At 40.2% G+C, this 26,829-nt stretch overlaps 1 protein-coding gene across 1 annotated transcript in view; it reads left to right on the top strand.

Annotated features, from left to right (window-relative positions):
* fat2 (FAT atypical cadherin 2) overlaps window positions 1-26,829 on the top strand; it is a 55,294-nt gene that overhangs the window by 14,240 nt on the left and 14,225 nt on the right. Inside the window, exons 7-19 of the mRNA XM_022684053.2 lie at window positions 2,797-2,936; window positions 3,614-3,889; window positions 4,119-4,329; window positions 4,681-8,733; window positions 8,932-9,128; window positions 9,944-10,097; window positions 10,635-10,868; window positions 12,680-13,069; window positions 17,644-17,855; window positions 19,246-19,383; window positions 21,661-21,804; window positions 22,737-22,934; window positions 24,550-25,025. Of these exons, the coding sequence (XP_022539774.2) occupies window positions 2,797-2,936; window positions 3,614-3,889; window positions 4,119-4,329; window positions 4,681-8,733; window positions 8,932-9,128; window positions 9,944-10,097; window positions 10,635-10,868; window positions 12,680-13,069; window positions 17,644-17,855; window positions 19,246-19,383; window positions 21,661-21,804; window positions 22,737-22,934; window positions 24,550-25,025 (6,823 nt within the window). The remainder of the gene's footprint in view (window positions 1-2,796; window positions 2,937-3,613; window positions 3,890-4,118; window positions 4,330-4,680; window positions 8,734-8,931; window positions 9,129-9,943; window positions 10,098-10,634; window positions 10,869-12,679; window positions 13,070-17,643; window positions 17,856-19,245; window positions 19,384-21,660; window positions 21,805-22,736; window positions 22,935-24,549; window positions 25,026-26,829) is intronic.

Genomic DNA, 26,829 nt, shown 5'->3' with positions numbered 1-26,829 from the left:
ATGCTTCAGTAGCTGTAAACAAACGGTCCGGTGTTTTTTTGAAGATAATCCCACCTCAGCTGGCACTGCTGGCAGAACAAAAACAAAATGATAGAGGTTTGTGAGCTTGTATTTTTTTTTAGGAAAAAAAGAGAGAGTTGTGCTTTTTGAGGATAACAGCTGTCGGCTTGTGTTTTTTATATTGAAAAGGAGGCTCTATGTGACACCGCCTGCAATGCTAAAATGAATTTTCGAACTAATCAAAGCATGTAGAAGTGATTATAGGCAGCTCTCACCTCCAAACACCCCTGTTTGTTTTCTTATACTCGGCTTGAGTAGGCTTCATATCTGCTTCAAGTGGATTAGAGCCCTGACTAAACCCAGTGTGGGTTGTGTTTGTGTATTTGTGTTGAGCTCAGTGTGAAGCACCACTGGCCGTGTGTTGTGTTGAACAGTTAACAGTAGCTTTCCACTCTCTGATAAGATCTGAGCTGAAAGGCAGAGCTCCAACTGCTCCATATTTCCTCAGATGACTGGCCAGGTCCCCTGCCCTCTCTTCTTCTCCATCGGTGTCGCGGTGACTCTACAAGCCAAGCTGTCGTTCAGCTTCGCCTGCAGGAAGGCGCTCATCTTGACCTTCAAGCTGCAACTTGAGTTCTAAGCTCAGCTCAGGCCGCCTACAACCTCATATAGAAATGAGTCAAGAACATTGTCAGCAGTCGGATGTTGAGCCACAGTTTTGCTATTGACTGTGGGAGACCCTGCTTTGTACCTATACATGTACTAGTGGGCTGTATTTTTCTGTTTTTCTATTATGAAAGGGGAAGTAATTTTTTTTCTTTTCAATGAGAAAATAACACAAGGATTCACTCACTGCACACCTGAAAAGATGCCTTTTTCTTCAGCATGCTAGTGATTGTGGAGGCAGTGTTATTTTTTTCTTTCCAAACTGGAGTGAATCCAGTGAGAGAACTACTGGTATATGTTTCTCTGCACTGTTAGTATTCAGCACGTGAAAAACGTACCTCCTGAAAATATATCTGCTATTTTTAGACGTCTGTTCATTTGTATAAGCTTTGTAACACTTTGCTCACAGTCTCTACTCCTCTGGGAGGGAGGATTTAGTGTGGATGTTCGGACATTGCTGTTCGGACTAGAATAAATTCAGTCACTGCAGAAAACTGTAAGAACTGCGGCTGGATAGTTGAATATTGGATTTGAATCACAAATGCCACTCCAACTCATCCCAAAGATATTGGGTGGACATCCTTTAATATAGTTCCACTGCTCCACAAGCAAACCTTGGGAGCCTTTTTATCCCTTGATCCCCTTGCCGTACTTGCATTGAGCTAGACTTATGTGCAGCTGCTTCAGAACTGAATATAGGCTTATTCTGACTATAGAAATATAGGCAATATTCTGACTGGATATTTTGAAACAATGGATTCTTTACATTAGTTTTTTTATTAAGTATGTTGAAAATTGACTTTGGCAATATTTTGACTGAGGTTGATAAATAATGGCGTTAAAAAGTATGTTTGCCCAAAACTTATTTTTTCTAGACACATTTTTAATAATATTTTTAAATGATGGAATATTGTTTTAAGTTTTTGACTTAATATGTCTAAAATTAATATTGTGTTTCTCAATATTTTAAACTAGCAAGTCAGTCTCCTTTCTGTGAATGAATCTTGATGGGTAGCCAAATTCTACTCAGTAAGCTTGCCAACTTCTTGAAACCAAATGCTGTACACTTAACAATCACTGTAGTGCGACTACTGCCAAATGTGCCTCAAAACCATTTTAGACAGTTAGAAATAGAGATCATTAGATCAAGCCTCATAAAAATCACTTTAACCAGTTTCCCAAAACATTGATTTGACACAGCACTCTTTATGAAGCGGGTGCCATCACTGTGACAGCTGAGATTCAGCCCCTCATCTGGAGAAGCCAATTATGTATCGATTAGATACAAAGAGACAGCTTCAAACACAGGCTTTCTTCAGAAACTCTCCCAGAGCCACCATCACCATCAGTCGGCACATCATTAGTCACAGCTGGGCAATGGCATGGGATCAGTGGAAGGGATGTCGCTCTACATAAATCTGTTCAGATGCTGCTTAACTGATGAATTTGGGGAATTAATAGATGGTTGAAAAAGATGTTAAGGGGCCACTCAGTGGCTTTATTCTCTGTACAACGAGGCCAGTGAGCCTTCAAAAGGTGCATTTCTTAATAAACACCATCTGCCAAAGCAGGCATGAGTTTACCCCCACTGATTGAGACGTCTGTTCCGAGTGTGCGCATGCCAGACATTTCCCCTGAAACAATTATTTTTTGTTCTTGTGTACTCTGCAACTCTAGCGGGGGCTGTTTAAGTGACCTTGTTTTGTGTTTAAAATACACAAGACGTAGCATGAAAACGGATGCACTTGCCCTGAAAAGGTGGCTCTTGCCATGGAAAGGTGGATGAGTGAGCAACCCATTCTCACGCATGTAGATGAAACGTGAGTGGCTGCTTTTCAGCAAAGGCTTAGTCACTTAAGCTTGTGGTCTACTATGCTAGAATGGCCATCAATTAAAAGAGTCGGTTCTGGACGAACAGTCATCTTATCACTCATTTAAACAGGTTTTGTTTTCTTCCGTTTGCTTGCCACCTGTGTCTGCGTCACAATGTATCTGTTGCTCTTCACTCATCCATTAATGCACGCGGGTCTATGCTGGGCTCTGCTGAGAGACACTGACAGTTGCACTTTAGATGCCCCTGGACTCCTCTGAGGGCTCTGCTTCTAACCACCAGCATGTGTCATTTCCTAGGTGGCGATGAGGACCAGGACTTTTACATCGAGAAGAACTTGGGGAGTATTGTGATAGCCAGGCGTCTGGATGCAGCCAAAAGATCCAATTACAACCTCACCATCAGCGTCACAGATGGCTCGCAGACCATTACTACTCAGGTAAAGGCACGTGTACAGCATGCTGTAATATGACATGTTAATGACTGACTGAACATATTATCCCCCCAATGTGGAGAGCAAAAAGAGTTCAATATGACAAATTGGGATTTCTCATGCCTACGGCAACAGATATTTGGTATGCAGCAAACAGAGAAAAAACAGTATGTCACTACAGGTAGGTCTGATATCCATATGGAGAAACAGTTGACTATCACAGGAAAGTTTTTTTTCCATTCAGCATATTTTTACAAATTTAAAAAATGTGCATAAAAACCTACACTACACTAGAATGAGGCGAGAAAGTTATAGAGTTGATAAAAACAAAAAAAGGCAAAAAAAAAAAAAAGAAATGGACAAAAAGCTATGTGCACCCTTAGCTTGTCATTTAATGTAGTTTTTATATTTTTAGTCTTATTACTTACTTATTACTAGTCTATTACACAGTCATAAACTGCTGAATGCCGATCGTTTTCCCACAACTCTATACATCCAATACTCCCTTAAAGCTATGGTGGACCAACATTTTGTGCCAAACTGTTATGGAATCTCAGCTATAGTTAAAGTAGACATACCATAATCTATCTGTCTTGGCTTATCAATTGCATCAGTCAAGAAATGGTAGAAATGGTTTAAACATATCCACAGTAATTGCAGTGCATGTTTTTCTTTTGATTCAGGCATACATCCGAGTCCTGGACATGAATGAGCATCGACCCATGTTTCTGAAGAGTCAGTATGAAGTGAGAGTTCCAGAGGACACAGCTCCATGGAAGGAGATTCTGCAGATCAGTGCCCAGGACGCAGATGCCAACAGCAGACTGGTCTACGCCATCCACAGTACCCTCCATCCAGACAGCCTCAAGCATTTCCATCTGGACCCTAAGAGCGGCGTCCTTGTACTGACTGAGGAGCTGGACTATGAGACCATCTCCACACACACTCTTATTGTGATGGTAAAATGCTTTTTTTATGACACTATTAATGTTAAAACTGTACAGAAGAATGCTGGGACGAATGAGGTTGATGTTTTTTGGTTGGCTATATCTTCTAACAATTATTCAAGCATATGTCTTTAAATTTTGTTTAAAATGTTAGATTTTATAAGTATAATTTATTTATGAAATGAAGCTAAAATCCAGTTTGTTTACTGGATTTCTTAAACTTGTGTTTTTTTCTGTGTAGGTTCGTGATCAGGAGATCCCAGTGAAGAAGAACTTTGTGAAAGCTGTGGTGCATGTGGAGGACTGTAACGACTACACACCAACCTTTATGAGCACTCATTATGAGGGAACCATCAGCAACCTGGCTCCAGCTGGTACTGAAGTGCTTCAGGTCAAAGCTTTGGACAAGGATACAGGCAGCAACTCTGAGATTGTCTACTCCATTCACGCAGGTAAGAGCAAAAGTGCTGATAAAAAATTCCTTGGAATTGCTTTGGTGTGAAGCAAAAAACCTTGCATAGCTACCAAGCTACTGATAATGCTGCTCGTCATCAATGGGTTACTAATAAATACTATGTAGGTAGCAAAAAGGCATTACTGCTGTTATGAGAAAACATTGCACTTATACTTTAATTGATATTTTTATTAATTTGAGTATGGATGGGGTTTAATTCCAGGATTTCATTTAAACTATTTTATCTCTTAATGTTTGTGGCATGGTTACATAGGATATTTATATGTTATGATTAATGTGATAAGTTAACTGTGTCACTTAACCTTATTTTTTATTTATTTTTTTCCAGAAGGGAATGCAAACGGAGCTTTTGACATTGATCAAGAGACGGGAAGAATCCATGTGGCTAAGTCTTTGGATAAACTCGCTCAGGAACAGTACCATCTTACAGTAAAAGCCACTGACCAGGGCTTCCCCCAGCGCAGTGACTTCTGCCCAGTCAACATTCGTGTAAAGCTGTCAGAGCGCACAGCACCCAGGTTCAGCCAGAATGAGTACTTCACTGAAATAAGCGAGGCCAGTCCTCCAGGCTCTCCAGTGTTCTCTGTTTCAGCTGGCTGTCCATCTGCTGTGAATTACAGGATCAAAGATGGAAACCCTAATGGAACTTTCCACATCAATTTCAACTCTGGGCTGATATCTGTCCAAAAAGCCCTCAATTTTGAAGAGTGCCTCTCTTACCGCCTGCAAATAACAGCCATGAATACAGCTGGGGTCTCGTCAGATGCTGTTGTTTATGTGTATGTCGTAGACGAAAATGACAACGCCCCTGTGTTCCTTCAGGACAGCTACTATGGTCAGATCAGCGAATCTGCACCTATAAACAGCATGGTAATGGGAGAGAACAACACTCCACTGGTGATCAAGGCCTCGGATGCCGACAAGGACTCCAACGCTCTGCTAATCTTTCAAATCCAAGAGCCTGAGGCGATGAAAATGTTCAAAATAGACCCGAGCATGGGAACTATCTCTCTTATATCTATGCTTGACTTCGAGACATCGCCTGAGTTCATATTTAGTGTTCAAGTGCGGGACTCTGGGGAACCCTTTTTGAGCTCTGCCAAACCTTGCAAAGTCACCATTCGTGTGCTAGATTTGAATGATTGTCCACCTAAATTTACTCTACCTGTGTATACAGCGTCCCTCACGTTGCCTGTTTTCAAAGACATGAAAGTCATCCAAGTCACAGCTTTGGATGCAGATTCACCAGTTTCATACAGTATTGCAGAGAGCAGTCTGAAAAATGCATTTAAAATACATGAATCAAATGGAGAAATTTTGGTGAATGATGTACATGATTTCCAGACTTATTATGAATTCAAAGTTGTAGCTTCAGACGGTTTATACAAAGACACTGCTTTAGTGAAAGTTAATATTACAAATGCCAAAATGACAACCCTGAAGTTTGAAGAAAGGATGCATTTAGGCACCGTATTGGAAAACACCACATCTATAAAAACCTTAACTGTACTCAGAGCCACTGGTAGCTACCTCAATGAACCGCTGATCTACACTGTTCTGAACTCAGGAGATATGTTTTCAGTGGTGCAGTCATCAGGAGTAGTGCAGACCACTGGTGTTCCCTTTGACCGCGAGGAACAGGATGAATATGATGTGGCCGTGGAAGTCAGAGACATGAGAATTCCACCACGCATAGCCATCACTCATGTCAAGGTCTACATAGATGATATCAATGACAATGCACCCATCATCTCAAACCTTCCCCATACGCTGATGATATCTGAGGAGACTGAACCAGGAGATGTTCTCTTCCAAGTGCTGGCGACTGATGATGACACTGGTGAGAATGGATCTGTAATATTCACGCTGGAGGACGATTTTACTCTCTTCAGGATTGATCCCTATCTTGGGGATGTGTCCCTTCAACGACCCCTAGACTTTGAGTCGCTGAATAAGTATGTGCTTATCGTGAGAGCTTCAGATGAGGGTGAGCCAAGTCTGGCAACTCTGGGAGAGCTATACGTCCAAGTGCAGAACCGTTCACACCCTATATTTCAAAGTCTGTATTACCCCTTGAAACTACCTGAAAACATCACTCCCTTCACCACCATCCTGCATGTGCAAGCAAGGAACCCAGAGGGATATCGCCTTATCTACAATCTGGCAGAAGAAAATGCCACAAAGTACTTTCACATCGACTTTAAAACAGGAATGCTGAGCGTCACTAACTCTCTAGACTACGAGACTCAAGCAAAGCACATACTGACTGTTCGGGCCACTGATTCTGTGACTGGCACTTTTACGGAGGCCAAAGTAGAGATAGATGTAGAAGACGTCAACGATAATGCTCCTGTGTTTGACAATCTTACTTACACCGCAGAAGTGTTAGAAGGTCTTCCATCAGGCACATCTGTACTACAGGTATCAGCCTTTGATCTGGATTCTGGGAGAAATAAAGATTTAACCTACGAAATAGTCACAGACACAGGGAAGAATGAAACTGAATTTTTTAAGATGGATCCATTAAGTGGGTTTGTAGTAACATCTCAGATCCTGGACTATGAGGCTACAGAACAATTCCATCTGAAAATCAGAGTCACAGATAATGGTATACCATCTCTGAGCAGTGAAGCCTACATTATTGTGAATGTTACTGATATCAACGACAACCCTCCAAGTTTAAGCGAGTCCCACTATCGAGCATCTCTGGATGAAATGGCCACTTGCGGTCATATAGTCATCAAAATCCAGGCCTCAGATCCAGATAGCAAGGACAATCTGCAGTACAAAATTCTTTCTGGGAATGAAGGGAGGTACTTTGCTATCAATGAATCCTCAGGCCTTATCTCATTCTCCAATGTCTGCAAGAGAAATCTGGATCCGTTTTACAACCTGACAGTGGCTGTTTCTGATGGCGTGTTCCAGAAAACTGCTCCGGTAAACATTGACATGACCAGCAGCAATAGGCATAACCCTTATTTTAACCAGGATATTTATGAAGCCGAACTGGCAGAGAACGCAGAGCCTGGAACACGTGTAATACGCCTAGCTGCGATTGATCCTGACGATGGACCCTACGGAAGCGTAGACTACACCATTATCAACAAGCTTGCGGATGAAAAATTCTCCATTGACAATGAAGGACAAATCGTGACATCTCAGCCTCTGGACCGAGAAAACTCGTCACAGAGAGTGATTGCCATTAAAGTCATGGCTAAGGATGGTGGTGGGAGAGTAGCCTTTTGCACTGTGAAGATCATTCTTACAGATGAGAATGACAATGCCCCTCAGTTCATAGCTTCTCAATACCACGTCTCGATCCAGTCCACAATCAATAAAGGTTCACCAGTTATTCAGATAATGGCTTACGATGCTGATGACGGCAAGAATGCGGATGTCACCTACGCAGTCGATGAAGCTGAGGAAGTGACAGAGGAAGTCATTGAGATTAATCCCTTTACTGGCGAGGTCAGTGTCAAAGAGAGCCTGGTCGGAATGGAGAACAAGATCTTTAATTTTAAAGTCCAGGCTCGAGATGGAGGCATTCCATATCGTAATTCCACAGTGCCCGTCCAGGTTAAAGTAGTCCCACCAGAGGTGCCCTTGCCGAGATTTACTGAACCACTATACACATTCTCAGCCTCCGAGGACCTTCCTATTGGCTATGAGGTAGGCACAATAAAAGCTGATGCGGACATGCCACTAATATACAGCTTAGTAGATGGCAACACTGTGGAAAGCAACAGAGAACAAGTCTTTGCTGTTGATAAAGAAAGTGGCACCCTCGTGGTACAAAAGAATATCGACTACGAGAAGACCAAGTGGTATCAGATCGACGTTCTTGCTCAAGGCAATTACAACGGCACAGACGTAGCTTCTCTAGTGTCAGTTAGCATCCAAGTTCAGGACGTGAATGACAACGAACCCATGTTTGAGGCAGACCCGTATGAGGCCGTACTGGCAGAAAACATGCCTTCTGGCACTACAGTCATCCAAGTGACAGCTAATGACCCAGACAAGGATGCTAATGGACAGGTGACATACAGTCTGCTGTCAGAGATGGATGACGTGAGTGACATCTTCACCATTGACCCACAGACCGGCTGGATCACCACGCTGAAGGAGACGGATTGCGAACGCAAACAGTTGTACAGGTTCTATGTAGTGGCTGCTGATCATGGGGGCAGCGCTGTGCTTTCTTCTTCGGCTCTTGTGGAAGTGACAGTCAGCGATGAAAATGACAACCCACCCCAGTTCACAGAGGAACTTTATCAAGGGTCCATCATCGAGAACAACAGGCCTGAGGAGGCCATAGTCACTCTGACAACTATCGATAAAGACATGTCTTCAGACAACCGACAGGTCACATGCTATATAACAGGTGAGTCCAATCAGTATTACAGCAATCAGACAAGATAACAAACACATAAGCATCTAAACTGCAAGATTGAGTTCACTCATAATGCTGGCCCACATTCCAGAATGTGTTCAGCATTACTTTGCACATGAGCTGAATTTATTCAGATGACTGTTAATGCTCATAATCTTCCTTTTTATTTTATCCTGACCTTCTATGAAGATGGTGACCCACTGGGCCAGTTCTCGGTCATCGCAGTAGGAGACGAATGGAGAGTTACGGCCAGAGGTTCACTTGACAGGGAAGCCAAAGACAAACACATCCTCAGAATAATTGCCACAGATGGGAAATTTCAAACAGCTGCCACAGTGGAGGTCCACGTTCTTGACATCAATGACAACAGTCCACTGTGTGAGCAGGTAAGTTATGCAGTCTTCCATACAAATTGTTAATGAACTATGCTGAGACAAATCATCGTTTAAGCTTATTTTTAGGCCTGTCACAATAATTGTGTTATCGACTTATGGACTTAAGATATTGACATAACCTCAGTCATTTTGTTCTGACCTTTTATATTGCTGACATTGTTAGTGTCCAGATTGCAATTATGCAATTATATTATATTATAATCAATGTCACAATATTATCTTAAAATAATAATAATGTTGTTCAGCAGAATTATTTCTGGGGAAATATGCTATCCAAAAAGAAATGGTTATTGTGTTATGCTTACTCATTGTGGGTCTAAAAATATTTTTTAAACCAACAGTGTGTGCGTTTTGGGGACTTGCAAACCTGTTTGGTGAGAATATATGTGTATTTGCACTGAGCATGCAATAAAGTACCAGTAGTTATAAAATGTGCATTGTGGTGCAGGCTTTAAAGATTTAATAATGTGTGAATTAGCAGATAAAGTTTTGATATCTTCATGTACACTTCATGTAGCACCTATGTCAGCACCATTGGCAGTGCTTCGCATGCTCAGTTAACCACCAAAAGCTGTTGGAAAGTGATGTGATTGGCCAGAAAAAAACTCACAGGAAAACCTACCAGAACACACTGTTTTAGAATGAATTTATTCAGCTTTGCAGGGATGGAGGCAGATTGATGCCATTTATTTGAACATGTTGTCTCCTTACCCACTCCAAAATACTACTGCTTTCAATTCAGCAGTAAAATATTAAGGACTGCTGCTTTAATGTGTAAAAAAAAACATTAATTTTGATTTTTTTAGTTGCTGTACACTGAAGCAGTCATGGAGAATTCCCCATCAGGACTGTTTATTCTGAAGGTGTCTGCCTCTGACCCAGACATTGGCACGAACGGGCAAGTCTCTTTCACCCTTCATGGACCAAATGCAGACAAGTTTCATCTTGACCCCAAAACTGGTAAAGCTGTTTTTTTTTGCTGCTTCCTCTTAATGCTCCTGAATCATGTCAGTTATTTTTTTAACCGTTAGAGATATCAGATATTTCCTTGTTTACTTTTAAAGTACTGATTTGCTAATAATCATAAAAATAAAGGATGAAAGAGCCATGATCTTTAGAGACCCTTACCTTCATCAGATTGTTTTTTTTGCTTCTCACCAATCACTATTGTATTACTAGTGCTTTATATGACCTGACTTGTTCCAGTACTGCCTACTATCTACACCCATCATCTTCCTGGCATGCTAGATTAAGTTAACAAGATCAGAAGTGTTTGAAATTATGTTAAATGTTAGATAGAATCGAAGATGTCTTCAGAAATATTTTTTTTTTTGTGCTTAAAGCACATTTCTTTGCATTTGTAAAAAAAGAAAAAGAAAAGAAAACAGTTACGTGTCTCAACAGGATATTTAAGATATTGCTCGTGTTTACTTCCTTTGGCCAATGCCTAACATTTCACAGTAATTCCAAACCCAAACATGCTTGTGTTGTAAACAGGGGAGCTTTTCACCCTCGCCGTATTGGACCGGGAGAAAGAAACAGAATATGACCTGGTCGTAAAGGCGACTGACGGTGGTGGACGCTCCTGTCAGGCAGACATCGTGCTAATGGTCCAGGATATGAACGACAATGCTCCACAGTTCTCAACCAACCACTATGAGGTCACTGTGTTCGACAATACCACAGTTAGAACACCCATCGCCGTCATCTATGCCAAAGACCCAGATACAGGTATCTCTCGATATATTGGTATAACTTGAAATTACTTGAAATGGTAGCACAATGAACAGAAAAGCACACTTAATGACCTGAAACAGGTTGTGAGGTCATGCATGTCCAACATAGTGCTCACTAGTATCAGTGGTTCTAAACAAAAAGTGAATACACACTTGCTAAATGCTATTACTGAAAAGCCCTCATTCCTCTCCCCTGAGACAGAGCAGTGTGGAGCAAAAGCGTAGGTGTGTAACGTTTGATCTGGGATCGAGTTCTGTACAGAAAGATACTCTTTGGGAGTGCCAGACCACACCTGGTGATGTGTGGGAACTTGCACAGAATCCACTGTAGCTCCTGGCCCAAGGCTTCTGCTGAATTGTGAACTTTTTTAACACTGTCTGCAAAAGTAAACAACAGTAGCATTCTTTGGGGTATTTTGCATATTACACTTTTCTGAAAACATGAAATACAATTACAAATTAATTACAAATTTAGAAGCAAAACATTGAAATGATCTTCATTCTCTTTATATGCTATAAACTGTAGCCCATGGACAAAGTTTTCTACTCAGTTTTTAAAAAGTAGTTGAGCTCCTAGTCAACTATTTTAACCCCATTTTCAACCATGTAAAACCATTATGCTTCCATTTTTTTACATTACATTACATTACATTACATTTGGCAGACGCTTTTGTCCAAAGCGACTTACAATAATGAAGTACAAAAGTAATAGGAATTAAGATAAACCATTTTTAGATAGGGCTTAAAGGAGGTCGAAAGGAAATAAAGGGATAGAGAAGTGAAGGAGGGGAAGGAGGAAATGGGGTTAGGAGTAGTTAGTGTGTTAGAGGTGTTAGGAGAGTAAGTGCTCTTTGAAGAGCTCTGTCTTCAGGAGTCTCTTATTTCTCTTTATTTTTAAGCTCATTCCTTCTGGCAGTTCAGTTTACAAAACAAGAAACAAAATAATCTTTTACAATTTGTGGCGCACTTAAACCTCCACAGAACATTCTACGACCCACATGAAAATGTATTCATTTAAACCATGTAAAATCTAAAGAAATTCAGCATAACAAAAAATGCACTCTCTCTGAATGACTGATAGGCTTCAATAGTTTCTAGCTGGCTAATTCACTTATTCACTTTGTTGTTCATGTGACTTTATATGCCAGACCAATCAACAAGCTCGGCTCAGATGTAATGTTTTATATTTGCTAATAATTTACATAATATCTGACACATCTATTTATTTAACTCCACTGGGCTTGATCTCGTACCTGTGATGCCAAAGTCATGGAACATCACTATATCATCACAACTAACTGGTCATGAAGTGTTACGTTAGTGAACAGCTTTAAAATGCATGCACCTGTGTAAGTTTCGAGGTGTAATCTTGTGAGTGAGGATGAACATTGGCCAGTATGTTAATGGCAAAGCAATGTTAATGATTAGAGTTAGAGTCTGGCCTGATAATGGGGGCCAGATCCTGAAGTTCCAAAGTGCAAACATTTATTCTTCCATGAACCACAGTGTCACCTGTGCACTGTGTGTACATCATAAAAGGCATTACCTCCCACAGTGGACAGTGCACCAGTGATGTCTGGGTAGAACAGACTAAGCTAAGCTAATCTGGTTAAATACAAACACATTTAATGCAGGAGGCCCCACACACATATCCCATAGGCCAGTAGAGCATCTCTTTAGCTTTGTTGGGGCAGAGCAGCAGAAGTCATGTAACTTATATCAAAAATGAATGTAAACAGATCAATTCAACAATGAAGGCTCATTGTTCACAGTTGAAGGTTAATGTCCTCTCCTCCTTTTTGGCAGGCATAAACTCAGAGGTGAGGTACTCTCTCCAGGGAGCCTACAGCGGCTTCTTCTCTCTGGACGAGATTTCGGGCATCCTGCGTCTGGAGCGTTCTCTGGCTGATGAGGCTCAGTCCACCTTTGAGCTGCGAGTCAAAGCCACAGACAGGGGTCTTCCTCGCCACCACTCCTCATTAGCCATGGTCACAGTGAACGTCGTCGACCTGAGCGACTACCAGCCCGTGTTCCTGACCTCCGAGTACACAGCCCAGCTCCCAGAGTCCTCGCCAGTAGGGACAGAGGTGCTCAGCGTGTCCGCCCTCACCAGAGACGGCACTGGCAGTGAGCCTGTCCGATACTCCATCGTAGCTGGAAACGAGGACGGGAGGTTCATGATTCATCCAGAGACAGGTGAGGTTGCTTTATGATTATTATTATTATTATGATTATTTATTTTTGTTTAAATGAATAAAAAAAAAAAAAAACAAGACTTTTTTTTTGATCAAGGTCTTTTTATTATCATAATTTTTTACACATATATATTTGAACTGAACATAGAATTGAACATAACATACATTCTGTCCCTCTCTCTGTTTCCCCCCACCCCCAGACCTGCTTCAATCAATCTTAACATAGTTACAGTCCATAAATATAACGAAGGCCATCTCAAATATCACATCACTCCATCTATCTGTAGGGATTTTGCCTTTGAATTTAATTTAGCCAGTTTTATAATTGTTTAATTAGCAAGCCAGAGAAACACACAGCGGTACAGGCTATAAGTAATTTCATTACATTTCATAATAGTGTCAGGTTTTCACATGCATTTTGTGAGGTAAAACCTACTTAAACTCAAAATGATTAATATAGGCTCTAATTGCTTTGGAATCTTTCATGTGAAAGATTTTCCGTTAGATTTGCTATAATATTTCTGTTACTAGCTTGCTAATTCACCAGTTACAGTCATTCATGTGCTTTAGTAGACCAATTAACAAGCTGGGCTCAAATGTATTGTTTTACATTTGCTAATAATTGACATAACATCTGGCACATCTTAGTTTTTACTTTGCAAAAGAGAAAAAAAATACATTTTAATAGGGCATAAATTGGGCCTGATCAATTTTATGTTGGAGAACCTGTGTTGGGACAACAGTGTTATTGTTTTTTGTCTCTGTGGATTTTGCTTTTTAATTTAATTACGGCCAGTTTTATAATTGTTTAATAGGCAAGCTGGAGAAACACACAGCAGTACATACTATCAGTAATTTCCTTACATTTCATTATAGTGTCAGGTTTTCACTTTTCACATGCATTTTTCTAGCTGAATGAATTTTAATTATGCTGCTTAGTTTTAATGTAGTTTGTTTGACATTGTTGAAAGTATCATTTATCACAATTACAAAATAATATGCAGTGTGCTTTGTAGCTGAATTGAATGCATGATGGAGTTGCAGTAAAACAGTTTCTAATATGGCTGTATTTAAACATTGAAGATTAGCCAAATGCTACAGAGGCAGTGAACTTACAGTACGGTAAAGACTCTTTGACTCCAGGTGCTCTCACTCTTGAGTAGGTTGCGCTGAACCCTCTACCTCAAGAGCCTGCAAAGCTTCTCCTCAGGGATTAGTAAGGGCAGAGCTGAAGAGCCTGTACTAACATGCTTTTGAACAGCGGAGCTTCTCCTTCACTTCTGCTCCTCTGTTCAACTACTGCTTAGGCCCCCTCCTCCCATCATCTTTCTTTCCTTATCTCCACTCCTCAGAGCCTTCTGCCCACACCACTTCTCTTTCTGCACTATGTATTAATTATTTCTTTAACAGTTCACAATTGCAGGCCTTGGCAACTACCATGAGGTCTGCAGCAGAAATCAATTGGTTATTTAGAAGTAATTAGAACATCTTCCATTAGATATCGGCCCAAAGCACGGTTGGTTTTAGGCACAGAAATGGATTTATATTTGCATGGCTGGATTTGCATTATAATTGGGAATAAAATTCTGTTGTGCAACATTTTTGTAGAATGTTAATTTCTCTTTTTCAATTTCAGTGGCCAGAAGGTTGAATGTTGCTTATGCAGCACTTGTACCTAGATGTATTTTTTTTTGTTTTCCAGCTGTAAGACATTAGCCATACAGGGCTAGGATAGTAATGCTAGCTGAGGTAACCTAGCCTTAGCAAAATGTGCCTAGTTTCGAGATGTTTGTGTGGGCTACTCTGTATGTTCCTGAATGTAAACCAAACATATTGTCACTGTTATATAAAAACTGTGCCTTCATTTTTGCCGTTTTTTTTTTTTTTTTTTGCATAATGTTAATCTAATAGTTGTTTTTTATGTTGTATTAACATTTTATTATCAATAGACCAATAGAAATGCTCTAGAATGACTAATCAGGATTGTCTTTTTTACCACGACTTTCATTGCAAGTTAGAAAGGTGTGTTTCTTATTCTGCAATATAGATAAAGATATATAGATATATAGATTTTTGTTCTGACAGCAATAATATATATGCTGCAAATATTTGCTATAGCATATGGAATAACAAAAGAAATATATGTCTAGTTTAGCTTCAAACTCTACTAAGCCATCAAGTAAAATCTTCTTATTTAGGACAATTTGTATGAGTAAAAGCATGCCTTGATGTTTTAAAAGCCACATAATGGTCCACCCTTTCTTCTGTGTTTCTATCTTTCAGTAGATGTCACAGTCTTACATCTTATCCCTGCCATTTGCTTTAGTATGACTATACATAATGTTTACAGACATGAAGCTGGCTAACACGAGGTGTTTGTGCCTCTGACAATTCTGAATGTCCCTCCTGAAGCATTGAAACATGAGAACACATTGAAACCCTCCATTATTGTGTGGCATTGCAGGCATGCCTGTTACACTCTGCATGGAAGTGGCGTTTTTCGTGAATGATGTGTGCTTTGTTGCCATAACACCCAGTTCTTACTACTGAATGATGTGTTCCAGGAATGTGACGCTACTTTTACTTTCTTGCTCATAGAAAGAATGCTTGGGCATTGACCACGACTCTAACTAAGGCTTTTGTGCGAGGCCTAGTGTCCACTTTTGCATGGAATACAAGGCGTGTGTACAAACACAGTAAGCAAACACAGGTTTATTGACAGAGGGGAGGCAGAGTCCTGTTAATAACATGGCAGCCAAGCTCTGGAGAAAGCCATTACCTGACACCGCAGAGCCCTTGATCTTTAAAATCAATAAAAGAGAGATTGCAGAGAGCGACTTGTTGAAACCTCTATTCTAGCAGTGAGCAGGAATGCAGTTGTTCATGTGCATTTTGCCCCCATCTAGTCTTATTTTAATGAAGTGTGCAAGTACCCTGGCAGGGGGCCCTGTAAACTTCTGAGCAAACAGTCTGCTGCAGACACTGGAGGAGAAATGATACCTAATGAATATTTCTGTCTGTAATCAACTTGAATATTGACTCTTTGGTTGGGTGCCTTTACGCCAGTGTTTCTCTATGCTTACCCTGGAATGCTCCTCTGCTCTTACGCTGCAATATTCTTACATGCCAGATTCAACAAATCAGCTAATTAAAAAAAAACTTTCCTGGGTTGAACTGGGTGAGTGTTTTTCTACTTTCAGTTTAAACTTGGTCATCAGAATTTCCAGGAAGTTCCATGATGAGAATTTTAACTGAAATGTCCTTATAAATGTCCTTTCTTACTCAAAAAATTAATTGTACGCCGGGCACCAACCCTTTAGTTTCATCAACCCTAAGAACTTGAAACCCTGAGAACTATCCGAATACAATAGTAAACACAATACAACATTACATACTGTATGATTTAATTTAGTAAGTTAATAAGCAATTCTTTGATGAGGGATTTCATTAGAGGACTTTGTGTATTTAAATTGTATCAGTAGCCTGGGACAATGAGATATATTTTGATTGGATTCACCCTAAAACACTAGTAAATGATTGTCAAACCAGTTGTGGGAAACATCTAAGTCTTTAACTAACAGTTTTTGGAAATATTTTGAAATACTCTAAAAATATTTGAAAGTTAAACTAGACACAGCCCTTGTGTGGCATCATTCCCAGCTCCGACATCTTAGTCACATGTAACTATTTTGCCAGTTTTGACTAGGGTTTTGGCTAGTGGGCTGGGTGTATATGAATTTTGGAGTGTAAATGTTACAGGTCAATGAGTCAAATCACAGTTTTGTTCTCCTTTAAAAGAAAATCCAGCGTAGCCAAAACAGGTTTGGAAATTTGCTTTTGGAATTGGCTTGTTTTCCAACCCTGTTTTGGCTACGCTGGATTCGCTTTTGATGTTTATTGCTTGTCAGTTCCCCGTACCAAACTCTTATTATTCAACTGTGCCAATGTAAATACTGCTTGACAATGTAGGGCACCTTCAGCAGAAGAAAAAAAATCACCAATGCTGCAGTTGGTTCTGAGAAAGCTTTATAGTTTCTTTTGAAGTGTATAGTTGTTTGAATCAAGCCTCTAGGTCATTTTGAGTCAATGAACCTTTTTGCTGGCATGCCACCTAATCAGTTAACAGTAGTGCAGACTTGACAAGAAAGAAGCTCTCAGGCTGCTGACCTGAAATCTAGTTCTTGCAACATTTCACGCTTGTGTGAAAGCCAAGCTCATCCTCAAGTTTATTCTCTTAGATCTTTCTCAAACTTACAACACTCACTAATTGGAAGGCCTCACCAGGGAATTGCTAACTATGCATTTTTCAAGGTAGAAGCTTGCTATGCTTTGACTCAGCCCGCTGCCCTTTCCTCAACCACGTTAATTCTGCCAGGAACATTCGCAACGGTAGCTTTCCTTTTACAAAGCTATATCACACAGCGGCTTTCATCCCGGAGAGCAGGCGAATGGATTTCTGAGCTTTGTTCCCGAGCTCAGGCAAAAGTGACATTCTTCCTTCCTCCAGGCCATTTTCTGTGGAGAACGCAGTGCACCCGTCAGAAGTGGCTCTGATATTGTCTCTCTGTGCCGCAGGTGTGCTGTGGGTGAACGCTGCGCTGGACTTTGAGCTGTGCCGCGAGTATTACCTGTCAGTGGAGGGAGCGAGAGGCAAGGCGTCACTGACTGACATCGCCATGGTTATAATCAACATCACCGACATCAACGACAACCCTCCGGTCTTTAGCCGTGGAGACTACAGCACCGAAATCGCAGAGGATCTCTCTGCAGGAGACACAGTGATGCAGGTATCAGTAACTGTCTCCCTCACCTGTCACTGCTGCTCCAGTGATAACGCTATCAAATGAGGCCAGGGCCGGCTGCTTCTTGCCCCAACCGAGCCTTCTTTCCCACCGCCTCTGGACAGTCGGATTCACCCAGACACACACACACACACACACACACACCTTAATGCCTCTTGGTTATCTCAGGCCTCATATTTTATACCCCCTCTGCTGAGTCAGTTTTGATTACTCTGGGAAAGGCAGAATGATCCGCAATCTAATACAATGAATGAACTTGTTGTAAAATTGCCTTTTCACAGTTTCGTGTGAAATCCCGTACGTAATCAATCACACAGAACACGTTTTAAATTTCTTGAATCACATTGGTTTCTTCATGCAACAATGCTCAGTTTCATAGTCATAAATTGTAAAGTTTGCCCCAGCAGGTTAGTTTTAATGTTCATGGAATGACAAAACTGACTGAACAGCACAGGAATTTGTTGAGGCTAAATATGTGTCTATACATATACGTACATAGAAGTATGCCTGATTTGAAGGCCCACAGCAATGGGCTTACGAGGCTTAAGGATGAGACTATACCTCTAATAGCATGTAATTACATTAGTATATTAGCTTACACTCATTAACCAAGACAAAAAAAAAAGTAAAATCCAACACAGCCAAGTTATATGATAAAACACAAATAATAATAAAAACTTTTTTACTGAAGACTTTTCCCTTGGTTCATGACTGATTTGTATGACTGTACCACACATTCATCTGATTATACCAAGGTGCTATCCCCTAGCAGGTTAGCAACATACCATACTACACTATTTAGCTCAAGCTGAATGGTGATCCTGTGGGATTGATTATTAAATAAGTCTGATAAAAAGTAGTTCACTAGAAGCAGGGTTGGTGACCCTTACCCTAGTGAACACCAAACTGTCTGGATTCACAGCTACAAGAACATCCATGTACTTACTGGAAATACAGTGTTATTTACTTTATTGTCAATAGCTGGGTAAACGTATAATACTAAAAAAAAGAGAAGATTATTTATTCATTGTTTACAGCATTCTGAATAAAGAACATCTCTGTGGCTTCTTAACCGTCAGTCTGTAGGCGTGTGATGCTGTATGTTTGGGTAGAAGCAGCCTGTTCTACCCTAAGCACATGCAGTGATCCGAGACAGAGGTTCACACCTAGCTTTGATCGGACACAGTCAGGTTTCAGTACTCCTGTTTGCTGACAGCATTTCTCTTTTATTTTCTCCCCTTTCTGTCTCATTCTCTTCTAACTGCCCTTCTCTTTCCTTCTTTACCGCTCACCCTCTCTCATCCTCCTTTTCTGCCTTCCTATTCTACTCCCTTACCCTTTTTTCCCCCTCATACTCTCTCCCTTCCTCTCTCAGGTGACAGCTGTCGACCTTGATGGGCCTCCAAACAACCTCATCCACTACTCCATCGTGAGTGGCGACCCACAGCAGCAGTTCAGCATCGATCCTCGCACTGGTCACATCAAAGTGCGCTCTGCACTGGACAGGGAAGAGGTGAGGCTGTCCGCTGTAGGAGAATGAGGAGCTCAGCACCGAGCACAGGCCACCCATCCTGTCCCTCCTTCTCTCTCTCGCGCGCATTCTGTCTCCTACATCAGCGAGTGCAGACTTGTTTTCTTTGGTTTCGGTCGTCTGAATCATCAGATTATGAGGGTTTCTTCACTATTATAACTGTTATATAATGGGCTTATGCAATTCTTTTCACCCCTCATTATATGTGTAAGTGCGATAACATAAGCAGACTGTGTTAATCTGCCTAATGCTCGAGTTATAAAACATTACATTACATTACTACCTGGATTAAATCCATGATTTACAGTAAGACATTCTGCAGGTTTTATTGCAGTCAGAGTCAAAGGCTGGCTTAAACATTATTAAATCTAATTTGTAGTCTAGTATAATTTAAATCTTGTCTGTTGGAGCTTGTTAAAGGTTTTAGTCTGGATAACCCAGTATAGTACACTGACATTCCAAAATGTAATAGCAGTATGTTAACTTTAATGATCATTAATTGTTACCCATAGGAGACAATTAACTTGGGAATGCCCAAATAAGGCTCATAAGGCGTAAGGTGCTCACTTGTTCGTGGGGTTGAACACTGGTCAACATGCTCATGGCAAGGCAAATTAATTATTAGTGCTTGAGCAAGTACTGATAATGGGTGCTGGATAGACTGGACATTCTAATACATGCATCATTGAAGGCATTACCACGCACAGTAGACAGTACAGTGGGTGGAAATGTGATTGTACTGCAGAATGAATAAATAGTGTGTAGAGCTATCTAATTATTAATTAACCTCTTAACATGCCCTGGCCCGCCGGCGGACCATAAATTTATGAAAAATCATATCTGGCTGTGTTTATGAATAGTTATGAACAATTATAGGCTCAATATAGACACCCAATATACCATTTTAAAGCTTAGAATCTCTGCTTGTCAGTTATCTAGCCTATTTAGCAGTATCTCCTTTCAGAAAATAAACATTTATGGCGAAATATGCCTAGTTTCATAAAGTTATGATTCATATCTTTCATATTTCCGTTTTTCGTACGTCCATATTTGGTCGGATGCGGTCATGTTATACACCATTCGAACCGTCTGTCTCTTCGGATTCCGGAACTGTGCCGTTTTACTGTAGGATGTACGGTTTTTGAATTAGAGCTGAAAGAGCGCGTCGGAGCGCGTGTTTACAGTTAAAATCTGCTCGGGTTTCGTTCTGGGGTTACCTCAGGACACACCGCACACCCCCCCAACCCCCACCAGCGCATCCCCCACGCTCTTACCTTCAAAATGAGTCCACACGTAAGAGAATCCGCCAATCCAGTCTCCTATAATCCCCATTTATATCCACTCAGAGCTTGAAATAATTTCAGGCAGAAAAAAAATTATAGAAACTTTAACTGCTTATTAAAACCGTTTCATTCGACGCACCGGCATGTGTGCGGTCTCTACTTACACAACAGACTCTACTGCACGTGACTGTGTGCAAATGAGGTCTGTCAGCCAATCAGGGGTCGAGTGCGGCCAGCTAGAAGGAGGGGCGGGGGCTGCTTGGGCAGAGAGACTGTATCTCAGAGACTGCTCACTCTGCAGGAAGCGCTCTGTTAAAGAGACACTGCGGTTTTCTGTTTGTATAGGAGTAGACCACAAAAAAACAGCCTTATTACTGCAAAATGAGTTATTAAAGTGGTAGTTTTTATTATTATAAAGTTTCCAGTTCTTTGGAGAAAGAAAATACCATTACTGCTTCAAATCACAATATTATCTAATAGGTTAATGGCAGCAGTTTATAATTTTATATGATGATTGTAAACACTCTATAGCAAAATGTAGAGCTGCCAAAACCCTTCATCCATATAAATAGTTCATTTTATATGTCTGAAAATAAAAAAATAAAATAGAAAAAAAAGCGCCTAAAAAAATTCCTGGTTTTACCCATATTCTGGCCATTACATGTTCAATTAAATAATTAAAGTGTCTTAAATGAATTGTGTAAAGGCTTCTAAGTGATATTAATTCATAGAATTGACTCTGAATTATTTAATATTAGAGTGATAAGCCTTCAAATGTGAGTATGTAATTTCAGGCGGAAATTGGTCAAAATAGGCTTGGAGCTTAAGAGGTTAATGTTATGTTAGTGTTAGTGATCGTTCTAGCTTGTAGATTAAACTTGGCAGAAAATGACTAAATTTGAAATAATTTGGGGGGAAAATTATATTGAATTTTCAAGTGGACACCCAGGCTTAAGTCCTTTTATGTCTTTTTCAGGTAACACACTACTCGCTAACCATTCAGGCGGCCGACGAGGGACATCCTCCTCTATCCTCTGCCGTTCAGGTGACAGTGATGGTGTCTGATGTCAACGACAATCCACCAGCCTTCTCCCAGACCACCCACAGCCTTGTTCTACAGGTATTGGGGGAGGGGTGGTGTAGAGTTATCTTTTTCTCAGGTTAATGCAGGTCCACAGCTCTCCTCAGAGGTGCTGGAGGGACTAGACACCCGACCGAAAAGCCAATCCGCCGTGTCTAATACGGCTATGGATTTGCTCCCGTGCCATTTTGTCCACAGTGGTATTTGCTCTGGCTGTTTACCCCCTTTGGAAGTGACCCGGTTTATTTCCTCTAATTATAGAGCCAACACTGCTGACTTGGAAATCCTTTTCACAGCCCATTTGCCTCCACCCAAGGCATCTGTGTCTTCCAAACAGCCAGACTATTTGGCACAATGGAGGTGGTCAGTGACAATTAGGCTGATCTCTGCCAACTGAGCACTCTGTTTCAATTACCTGCTCCAGTTGTGTTGGCTTGAATGAACAGGCACAGTCAAGGTGTGAATGTCTGGGCCAAATTTTTGCCTGTGGGCTGACGAATGCAGACACAGTGATAAGAACCTCACTCTCCGTCTGCTCAGGTGCAGTTTGGGTCCCTATTTCATTTGGATTTTGTGTGCAGATTTTAATTTGATCATTTTCTTCAGCCTTAGCTGTGTTTTCAGTTTTGTTCAAAAAGAATCTGGCTTTGCCGAGCAGCTAAGCGACACACCATCGATCCGACAAAGCTGAAAACAGCCAGCAACACACGTGCAACCTAACAAATTGATCGCCGCTGCTCTCTCTCTCTCTCTTGGGAATTCTCTTTTTGTCACTGTTGGTTGTGACTTGAGCCTTCTTTATCCAGTCTGGGAAAGGTAATACCTGACAATAATAAGAGCAAACTCCATGGTAACCAGAGTGAACTCTAAAGTGAAGATCAAATTGAAGTCTATTTATGTCTGTTCGTGATGGAAAAGCCATGGCACCTGCATTTTGCATTCCTTAACCCTGCTGTGTTATTCTGTGGCAGGAAGGAGAGGCTGTGGGCAGCAGCATTCTGCAGCTGCTGGTCAGCGACAGGGACACGCCGCAGAACGGGCCTCCTTTTTCATACCACATCGTATCAGGAAATGAGGGTAGACACTTTCAGGTGGACCAGGGGGGACTCCTGTCTCTCTCATCAGCACTGGGGAAGAGAGGAAAGCTTCAGCATGTGCTCAAAATTCAGGTAGTAGACTCAAAATAAAGTAGATGTTAATTCACACAGTTTTGGCCTCATCTCAGATTTTGCTTTAGTAGTTTATATTGTGACTAACAAGCTTGGACACATATGTCTTCACACACTCAAATCATTATTAAACATAGCATCAGTAAATATAACAAAAAAATTTATTGTGACACATAATTTCAGTTGAATGGCAGGTTTTCCATTCACCTTTCTTCAAACTTAGGTGAACGTCTCAAAAACCACTAAAAGGAAATTCTACAGGAATTCCTGAGAAAAAAAAGTGCTAAAAATTGTAAAAGATCCTATAGAAGAACCATTGTTGCTTCCAGAAAGAACCTTCACATCTACCTTTTTTACACATTGAAACCTATGTTTATCATTCAATTAATAGGCTTAATGCAGAAACCATTATGAATTACATTTTGTGTAGTCCCACAGGGGTCCATTTTAGTTTTTTTTTATTGATGCTAACTGTGTCAGTAACAAATAACAAGACTAGGGTTTTAAAGGTTTTTTTAAGGTTTTAAAACTCTCTTCACAGACATTTGTTTAAATGAAAATGGCTCTTTATGGTTTAAATAACCTTTTGTGCAGTTTTTGTCTTAAGAGTGTATATAGTAGAGGATTGTAGAGATGTTTTGAAACATCAAATAGTTCTCAGTAGATCCCTGTGTCAGCTGGACATTATTTTTTTTTTCTGAAACACTGGGCAGAGCAAGCAATGACCCATTTAATGAGGGCCAAAGTCACTGTCCCACTTAGCCACAGAACCCCTGTGATCGCCGCCTCAGCAAACAGTTCTGAGAGGACATACACAACTTTCATTCCTGCTCTGTCATCATATCACTTTTTTAAAAAATCTGTTACCATCACTTTTTATATATTACATCACTTTATTATTATATGTGGTGTTCATATTTGTGTTTTATGCTGATATTAAACCCTAAAATATGATGTGAGTTATATGTGTAATGCAGTCCAACTGGAGTGTATAAGCTTCCATTATGCTGGATTAGCCTCATAGTCCCATAGCAACAATAAAAACTCCTGTGTCCTGCAAACATATCCCTGAAAAAACTCATAACTGCTAAACTGGCTATTGATTAATAATTGACATACATATAATGTCTCATTTAACCCTTTCAGACCCTGCGTCCATTTTAATGGACATGATGTGTTTTTTCTTCTTTCTTGCATATTCTAGCCCTTAACATAGATAAGGCCCAATATTCTATTTGAATAGACATTTATTACCCAATAGAACAGCAGATTTAGGTCCACCCACAGCATTAAAAACATTCAAATCTGCACAATGAAAAAAGTGTAGCATGGCAGCATCCCAGCTAATGTGGCAGTGTAAACACTTTTTCCCCCATAATTTTTTTTTGGAGTTTTTCTGCTTTAGGAACAATTTTTTAAATAATGAGTTGTGGAAGTTATATACAATAAAATAATGTTAAACAAGTGAGTCCACTGCAATAAACATAAAAAATATAATTATTTTACTATTTTTTTTACAGAATCATGTTTTAAGCACATTAGATACAGAAACAGCATTGGAAATGGAATGTGATTCAGGTCTGAAAGTGTTATAACAGAGATATTCCCTCAACAGGTCACCGACAGTGGCCACCCCCCACTCTCCTCCATCTGTGTGGTCAAAATCAATGTTACGGAGGAGAGCAAGTACCCTCCCACTGTGGCTCCCCTGGAGGTCTTCATAACCATCACTGAGGAGAGTTTGAGCAGGCGGGTAATCGGCAAGCTCCACGCCTCTGACCAGGACCCACAGGACATCCTGTCCTACAAGCTGGAGTCCCCGCATGTAGGACTGTTCTCTGTGGACTCTGTAGATGGGAAGATCGTGGCGGAGAAGGCGCTGCAGGCTGGCTTCTACTCCCTCAATGTGAGCGTGTCTGACGGCAAGTTCAGCGTGTGGGCCTGGGTCGGGGTGCACGTGTGGGCCGCCTCCCAGCAGGCCCTGGACCAGGGCTTCACCTTGAGATTGGCTGGCCTGTCTGCTGAGGAGTTTGTGGCCGACCACTGGAGGAGCCTTCAGCGCAGCCTGGGCACTGAGCTCAACATCCCCAGGTAGAGCTGAGTGATCAGAAAATGATTCTATTTATGTACAGCTCTGGAAAAAATTACAGTTTCTGAATCAGCCTCTCAGATTTAGCCATTTATATGTATATGTAAAATTTACAAAATGATTTTTTTTTTTATCTTTAAACTACAGACAACATTTCTCCAAAATTACAAATAAAAATATTATAATTTAGAGCATTTATTTGCAGAAAATGAGAAATGGCTGGCATAACAAAAAATATCCAAAGCTTTGATACTTCAAATAATGTAAATAAAAAAGGTTTATATTCATAACATTTTGAGAGTTCAGAAATCAATATTTGGTGGAATAACCCTGGTCTTAATCACAGTTTTCATGCATCTTGGCATGTTTTCCTCCACCAGTCTTACACACTGCTTTTGAATAACTTTATGCCACTCCTGGTGCAAAAATTCAAGCAGTTCAGCTTGGATTGATGGCTTGTGATCATCCATCTTCCTCTTGATTATATTCCAGAGGTTTTCAATTTGGTAAAATCAAAGAAACTCATCGTTTTTTATCCAGACCTGTATATTTGAATGAAATACCTCTTGTATTATATTGTAGCTCTGATTATATATTTAATTAAATGGTCAAATTTATATGTTTAGTTGAATGTTTCAGCAAATGCATGTATTGACTATTTTAAGCCGTTTATTGATGTATAAATAGAAAGCTGTTACACATCAATTTACCCCTATAGCCCCTTTTAGCTAAGAAACATAATGATAAACTCTTCTTCTATTATCTGTTTTACAGCACTATTGAAACAGCCACACATTGAAAATAGTTTTATAATTGTAACAAAAACTCATGTCCATTTGTTGTGTACTCCTAGCACAAGCAGATATGATTATAGCTGGATTAGCTTTTAGCCTCACCCCCACTTGCTTTCCTGGATTTAATTTTCTTGCGTCCTCCTGTACTTTTCCTTTTATATGTGTGTTTTGCTCTATTTTGGAAGTTAGTAGTAGTTGGTAGGTGGTATATTTTAGAAGGAGCAGGTGTTGGAGGGAAGACACGGTAAAAGCTAGCTTTCTGCTTTTATTCTAACAGATATTGTGTCAGGAGAGGATGTGCTGCTCTCCAGTATCAAAAACAGAATATTCTCCTGAAGTCATGTTTTACTGTTTAACTAGATTTGACTAGGGCTTTTACTATTACTGTTCAACTGGCTCCCACCTTTATACCTAGACACTCATATGGTTTTTCATATGAGTACCTATTCTAACGTAAGCCTATATGGAAGCCCCACAGTCACAACATCCAAACAATCATAAACACATGTGTATTCATAGTGTCTTCTTTTTCGAAAACCAAAATATAGTTAACCTAGGGGTTAGAAATTGGCTTGTTTTAGTTCTGTGTACAAAATATCAGTTTTTTCATTTAATGCCAAGAAAAATACAGTATATAACATTAAAGTTACTGTTTCTGATATTAAAACAATTCTTAAAAAAGTGAAGAATTACTGGCAGAATTCATACAGTCAATGAGTCATCACAATGCAGAAAAATAGTACTAAATAAGTGAATTAGGGGTGGGCGATATGGCTCTAAAATAATATCACGATATTTCAGGGTAGTTTTGTGATAACGATATACTTGGTGATATAGGAAAACAGAAAAATAATTAATTAATTTCAGGAATATAGTATAATAACATAACAGCATAATCATAATGTGGCAAAATAAATAATATAGCATAAAATAATATAATGCAGCAAAAAATATTGCAGAATATTTAGTGCATGCATATAAACTGCAAACTAAAACAATTATACAATAAATA

The sequence above is a fragment of the Astyanax mexicanus genome, chromosome 10 (assembly GCF_023375975.1).
Source record: "Astyanax mexicanus isolate ESR-SI-001 chromosome 10, AstMex3_surface, whole genome shotgun sequence".
Lineage (NCBI taxonomy): Eukaryota > Metazoa > Chordata > Actinopteri > Characiformes > Acestrorhamphidae > Astyanax > Astyanax mexicanus.
Note: the sequence above shows the minus strand (reverse complement) of the source record. Positions and strands in the feature narration are given on the sequence as shown.